This window comes from Dendrobates tinctorius, unplaced genomic scaffold (genome assembly GCF_039654945.1).
Source record: "Dendrobates tinctorius isolate UK_male_01 unplaced genomic scaffold, ASM3965494v1 ptg000305l, whole genome shotgun sequence".
Lineage (NCBI taxonomy): Eukaryota > Metazoa > Chordata > Amphibia > Anura > Dendrobatidae > Dendrobates > Dendrobates tinctorius.
In genome coordinates, this window is record NW_027361972.1 from 742516 (window position 1) to 749663 (window position 7148).

The 7148-nt window shown below is 43.0% G+C and overlaps 1 protein-coding gene across 1 annotated transcript in view; it reads left to right on the forward strand.

The window, feature by feature from the left end:
- The window catches only part of LOC141073526 (uncharacterized), a 66095-nt gene extending 60073 nt beyond the window's left edge, over nucleotides 1-6022 (forward strand). The window contains exon 7 of the mRNA XM_073560791.1: nucleotides 828-6022. Coding sequence (XP_073416892.1) covers nucleotides 828-2185 — 1358 coding nt within the window. The 3' untranslated portion in view covers nucleotides 2186-6022. The remainder of the gene's footprint in view (nucleotides 1-827) is intronic.
- Nucleotides 6023-7148: the final 1126 nt, after the last annotated feature.

A 7148-nucleotide genomic window follows, 5' to 3' on the forward strand; every position in this document is an offset into this window, starting at 1 on the left:
AGAGGCAAAGCTTCTTAGACATTGGTGTGCACCAATTCACGAGCACTAGGGACAGCGCTAGTACTGGGCATTGTTCCCTGAGTTGGAGACATTTCTCCAGAAGCGCTATTTGTCCTTCTTGTTGTACTGGTCCTTGTGTGTGAGGATGGACCAGAATCACTGCTCATTTCTGAGCTATCACTGTCGCTGCTACTAAAGCCCTCGAAATCCACATCCCCATCTGACACTGCACTTTCTTCACTGTCCGAACATAAAAGTGCATAAGCCTCCTCTGCACTATAATACTGACGGGTCATTTTATTCGTTTTTATTTTTTTTCCCTGGAAATAGAAAACTCTTGACAAGACTGATGTGACCAAATTATTGGGGAGGCAATTGAGAAAAGCCTAATTCTTTAGCCTAACCCTAACTTTAGAATAAACCCTAACCCAAAATTTAGCCTAACAGTAACCATTACTTTGACCCCAACACTAACCCTAACTAGCATTAAATGTAACCTGCTTTATCTGTTTTTCTATTGACAAATGATGGACCTGAGTGGGGACTTGTTTTTTGTGAGATGAGAATTGGTATTATTTTCGCCTACATAACATTGATTGGTTTCTTTATACTTGATATTTGGGAGGCAGAATGAACAAACAGTTGAACACCGCACACTACTGGCTCATCCAACAAGGTTTTCTATTAGACTGTGAACTGTCATTGTCTTGGTAAATAAATAAAGTTCTTTACATAGCTTGCCATTTTTATGGACAGTTTAAGTAGAAATGTTCAAAAATATAAAACTCAAGGATATTTTATTAAAAAAATTGTTTTTTTTATCTTAGCAGATGACTGTACCAGGAGATCAGAGGGACAGCTGACATCTTCAATTTTTAAATCTGATGATCTTGAGATCCTACAAGATACAACTGAAGTGATTGCTATTACTCCAGATATACCATCATCCATTCACAGCAAAGATCTGTCATCTGATCCTATGAAACAGGTCCCATCTTCTGATTCATTACTGACTACTAAGGAAAATCAAAGTCACAAAAGAGGCAATAAAAAACACACTGCTCCTAAAGCAAAGAAGTCATTTTCATGTTCAGAATGTGGGAAATGTTTTAACAAGAAATCTCATTTTGTTACTCACCAGAGAACGCACACAGGGGAGAAGCCTTTTTCCTGTTCAGAATGTGGGAAATGTTTTAACATTAAATCAGCTTGTGTTATTCACCAGAGAATCCACACAGGAGAGAAGCCCTTTTCATGTTCAGAATGTGGGAAATGTTTTAACAATAAATCAGATTGTTTAATTCACCAGAGAATTCACACAGGGGAGAAACCTTTTTCATGTTCAGAATGTGGGAAAAGTTTTAAAAATAAATCAGATTGTGTTAAGCACCAGAGAACTCACACAGCAGAGAAGCTATATTCATGTTCAGAATGTGGGAAATGTTTTAACTGGAAATCAGATTTGGTTATTCACCATAGAACTCACACAGGGGAGAAGCCATATTCATGTTCAGAATGTGGGAAATGTTTTAAATGCAAAATAAGTCTTGATAGCCATCAAAGAACCCACACAGGGGAGAAACCATTTTCCTGTTCAGAATGTGGGAAATGTTTTAACATTAAATCAGCTTGTGTTAAGCACCAGAGAATCCACACAGGAGAGAAGCCTTTTTCATGTTCAGAATGTGGGAAATGTTTTAACAATAAGTCAGACTGTGTTATTCACCAGAGAATCCACACAGGAGAGAAGCCTTTTACATGTTCAGAATGTGGGAAATGTTTTAACAGTAAATCAGATTGTGTTAAGCACCAGAGAACTCACACAGAAGAGAAGCTATATTCATGTTCAGAATGTGGGAAATGTTTTAAATGGAAAATAAGTCTTGATAGCCATCAAAGAACTCACACAGGGGAGAAGCCTTTTTCCTGTTCAGAATGTGGGAAATGTTTTAACAATAAATCAGCTTGTGTTAATCACCAGAGAATCCACACAGGGGAGAAGCCTTTTTCATGTTCAGAATGTGGGAAATGTTTTAACAATAAATCAGATTGTGTTAAGCACCAGAGAATTCACACAACAGAGAAGCCATATTCATGTTTAGAATGTGGGAAATGTTTCAGCAAGAAATCCAGTTGTGTTAAGCACCAGAGAACTCACACAGGGGAGAAGCCTTTTTCCTGTTAATGTGGGAAATATTTTAACCAGAAAGCGCCTCTTGATCGCCATCAGAGCAGTCACACAGAGGAGAAGCCTTTTTCATTTTCTTAATGGGGGAAATGTTTTACTTTGAAATCAACTATTGTTAAACATCAAAGACGTCACATAGGGGAGAAGCCTTTTTTATGTTCATAGTGTTGGAATAGTTTTAACCAAAATTGAATCTTCTTAAATGGGTTGTCTTATGTCATTCCTCATGTTTGCTGACAAAAGGATAAAACTAAACTTTATTAATTCCAAATGTAAAACTATACCCATAATTCACCCCCTGAAGGTTAGTCAGTAGGTGACTAATAGAAAAAACATATACCCCACATCTCAGTATATAGGGTGAGGTGACGTATACACACTCACTCTCCAAGCCTCTCATTTCTATGGGTTTCATTGTCCTCACCAAAGGCGATTCATCAGGAGACTATTTAATATTGACCTATATTCAAGTGAGACTAGACAAAAAAAAACTAAAATCATGTTATCCGAAACAGTCAGAAAACTAGCCCCATATTGGCAGATCCCAGACCTCAAACTATATACTGTGTAAGTTTATAAGCCCCTCCAGTGTCAGGAATAGATAGTATGTGAAAATCCAGTATAATTCTTGTGTTTTTTTTCTTCTATAGGGACTGCCTTAGTTTTGTATTGTAACAGCTGTTAACCCCTTCCTGACCATTGACGCCACGTAGGCGTCATGAAAGTCGGTGCCAATCCGAACAATGACACCTAAGTGGCGTCATGAATTGATCAGCCTCCTGCGGGTCTGGTGACTGGGGTCAATGAAAAGTCACCCGACCCCCAAGTACAGGGGGCTTTGTGCTTCACCCCAGGGGAGTGGCTTTGCCCCCCCCCCCCCGGCTACGATCGCTCTGATTGGCTGTTGAAAGTGAAACCCAATCAGAGCGATTGTAATATTTCACAAATGAAATCTGGTGAAATATTACAATCCAGCCATGGCCGATGCTGCAATAGCATCGGCCATGGCTGGAGACCGAGAGCTGACCCCCCCACCACACCGACTGACGGGAGCGATCTGCCGCCTCCGTCAGTATTTGCCCCCCTCCCCTGCCTTTCGGTCCAACCTGCCTTCCGATCCCCCCTCGCCCCCCGGGTACCTCCTGAGTCCCGGTACCTCCTGAGTTCCGGTACCTCCCAGTGTACCTCCGTCTTCCTCCCATGGGCTCCGCCATCTTCCAAAATGGCGGGTGCATGCGCAGTGCGCCTGTCGAATCTGCCGGCTGGCAGATTCATTCATTCCAGGTACAGTTTGATCACTGTGATAAACTCTATCACAGTGATAAAAATAAAAAAAAGTAAATAAACCCCCCCGTTTATCACCCCCATATGTAGGGAAATATAATAAAATAAAGAAAATATATTTACCATATATATTCGTGTCTAAGCCGACCCGCATATAAGCCGACCCCCCCCTAATTTTGCCACAAAAAACTGGGAAAACTTATTGACTCATGTATAAGCCGAGGGTGGTGCTGCACAAGGGTTAATGGTGGTCCAAGAAGATGCTCCATAGATAATTTCCCCCCCCCATAAAATGCTGCACAAGGGTTAATGCTGCCCCATAAGATGCTCCATAAATCCCCCCCCCATATATTGCCGCTGCTGCAATTAAAAAAAATGACATACCTCCAGGTGCTGGTGTCGCCCGCCGCTTGCACAGGCCCCCGGCACTGGCGATATTTACTGGTCCGCGCTCCATGGCCGTCTCCCGGGTCTCTGCAATGACGTTCAGCATAGGGCGCGCACTGACTACGTCATCTCGCCCTCTGCTGAACATCACAGCAGGAGGACCCGGAGACACAGCGATGCATGGTGATGGAACGAAGACAGGTGAATATTGTCCTGCCCCCGTCATACTCACCCCCTCCTGGTGCACAGTCTTCTCTGCAGCCCCTGCTTCTCCCTCGGTCTTCCTGCGTTTAGCGGTCACGTGGTACCGCTCATTAAACTCATGAATATGCTCATATTCATGAGTTTAATGAGCGATACCACGTAACCCTGAACACAGAAGCAGTAGACCTACGGAGAAGCGGGGTGCTGCAGAGACATGCCAGGACGTGGTGAGTATGATCTCTGACACCCCCACTCCCCCTCCCCCGCCTACCCCCCGATATATGACTCGCGTATAAACCAAGAGGGGGACTTTCAGCCCAAAAAATGGGCAGAAAATCTTGGCTTATACGCGAGTGTATACGGTATTTTTATTTTTCCGTTAAAGGTATGGTTCGAATTAGGGGTGTGTTGGGGTTAGGATCAGGGTTAGGCTTGTGGTTAGGGTTATGGTTAGGGTTGGGATTAGGGTTAGGGGTGTGTTGAGGTTAGGGTTGAGTTAGAATTGAGGGGGTTTACACTATTTAGGCACATCGGGGGGTCTCCAAACGCGACATGGCGCCACCATTGAGTACAGACAATTTTGCGTTCAAAAAGTCAAACAGTGCTCCCTCCCTTCCGAGCCCTGACGTGTGCCCAAACAGTGGTTTACCCCAACATAAGGGGTATCAGCGTACTCAGGAAAAATTGCACAACAGCTTTGGGGGTCTAATGTCTCCTGTTATTCTTGGGAAAATAAAAATTGGCTAAAAAATTATTTTTGTGGAAAAAAAAATTTATTTTTTATTTTCACGGCTCTGCATTATAAACTTTTGTGAAGCACTTGGGGGTTCAAAGTGCTCACCAGACATCTATATGAGTTCCTTAGGGGGTCTAGTTTCCAAAATGGTGTCACTTGTCGGGGGTTTCCACTGTTTAGGCACATCAGGGGCTCTTCAAATGCAACATGGTGTCCTATCTCAATTCCAGCCAATTCTGCGTGGAAAAAGTCAAACGGCGCTCTTTCCCTTCAGAGCTCTACCGTGCACCCAAACAAAAGTTCTCCCCACACATATGGGGTATCAGCATACTCAGGACAAATTGCACAACTTTTGGGGTCCAATTCCTCTTGCTACCCTTGGTAAAATAAAAAAATGGGGAAAAAGAGCTTTTTTGTGAAAAAAAAAAAGATTTTTTATTTTTACAGCTCTACGTTATAAACTTCTGTGAAGCACTTGGGGGTACAAAGTGCTCACCACACATCTAGATAAGTTCCTTGGGGGGTCTAGTTTCCAAAATGAGGTCACTTGTGGGGGAGCTCCAATGTTTAGGCACATCAGGGGCTCTCCATACGCGACATGGTGTCCGCTAACGATTGGAGCTAATTTTCCATTTAAAAAGTCAGATGGTGCGCCTTCCCTTCTGAGCCCTGTGTCCAACAAATTTTAGGTTTCATTTTATCCTGCTGCCCATGTGAAAATTAAAAAAATTGAGGCTAAAAAAAAAAATTTGGTGAAAAAAAGTACTTTTTCATTTTTACGGATCAATTTGTGAAGGACCTGGGGGTTCAAAGTGCTCACTATGCATCTAGATAAGTTCCTTAGGGGGTCTAGTTTCCAAAATGGGGTCATTTGTGGGGGAGCTCCAAAGTTTAGGCACACAGGGGCTCTCCAAAAAACACGGCATGGTGTCCGTTGACGATTGGAGCTTATTTTCCTTTTAAAAAGTCAAATGGCGCTCCTTCCCTTCTGAGCCCTGCCGTGTGCCCAAACAGTGGTTCCCCCCACATATGGGGTATCAGCGTACTCAGGACAAATTGGAGAACAGCTTTTGGGGTCCACTTTCTCCTTTTACCCTTGGAAAAATAAAAAAATTATTGCTAAAAGATCATTTTTGTGACTAAAAAGTTAAATGTTCATTTTTTCCTTCCATGTTGCTTCTGTTGTGAAACACCTGAAGGGTTAATAAACTTCTTGAATATGGTTTTTGAGCACCTTGAGGGGTGTAGTTTTTAGAATTGTCACTTTTGGGTATTTTCAGTCATATAGACCCCTCAAACTGACTTCAAATGTGAGGTGGTCCCTAAAAGAAATGTTTTTGTAAATTTTGTTGTAAAAATGAGAAATCGCTGGTCAACTTTTAACCCTTACAACTTCCTAACAAAAAAAATGTTGTTTCCAAAATTGTGCTGATGTAAAGTAGACATGTGGGAAATGTTATTTAGTAACTATTTTGTGTCACATAACTCTCTGGTTTATCAGAATAAAAATTCAAAATTTGAAAATTCCGAAATTTTCAAAATTTTCGCTAAATTTGCAATTTTTCCACAAATAAACGCAAAAATTATTGACCTAAATTTACCACTAACATGAAGCCAAATATGTCACAAAAAACATTATCAGAATCGCTAGGATCCGTTGAAGTGTTCCTGAGTTATTACCTCATAAAGGGACACTGGCCAAAATTGCAAAAAATGGCCCGGTCATTAAGGTCAAAATAGGCTGGGTCATGAAGGGGTTAATTAGTAGTGCAGACAAATGGTCCTAGACTAAACTCAGTCTTCAGACGGCCCAATATGTACCACTCAGGGAAAACTTACCTGCTCCAAAGATCATTAGCAGCTTCTAACTAATGGCCATGCTGCGGTCTGTCAGGGAATGAGTGCAATATTGTTATAAAGACTAGGGATATGTGCAATCATAATGTCTGGGGGATCTGTGCCATTATTTAGTATGAATATGGAAATTATCTCTGAAAGGTAAGTGTTCCCTGAGCGGTATATACTGTATTGTCACATACAATGGCGGATCTTAATTGGGGCGGTCGCCCCGGGCCCAAGGTTTTTTGGGGGGGCAGGGGCGGGCTGGGCCGGGTGGCAGAGAGGCAAATGCCCCCCGGACCGCTCCCCCAGCACCTGTACAGGGCCAGCCGTGTCCTGTGCTGTGACGCCGCCGGCAGCAGACAGCCGCCCGCGTCACATTCTATGAGGGGCCGTCACCTTGACGGCTGCTCAGCTCCGGCTCCCTCCGGCTGTACTTCCGGGTCAGATGTCGGGCGTGCGCGATGACGTCATCGTGCACGCGCCGACATGTCCCGGAGGATGCTGAAA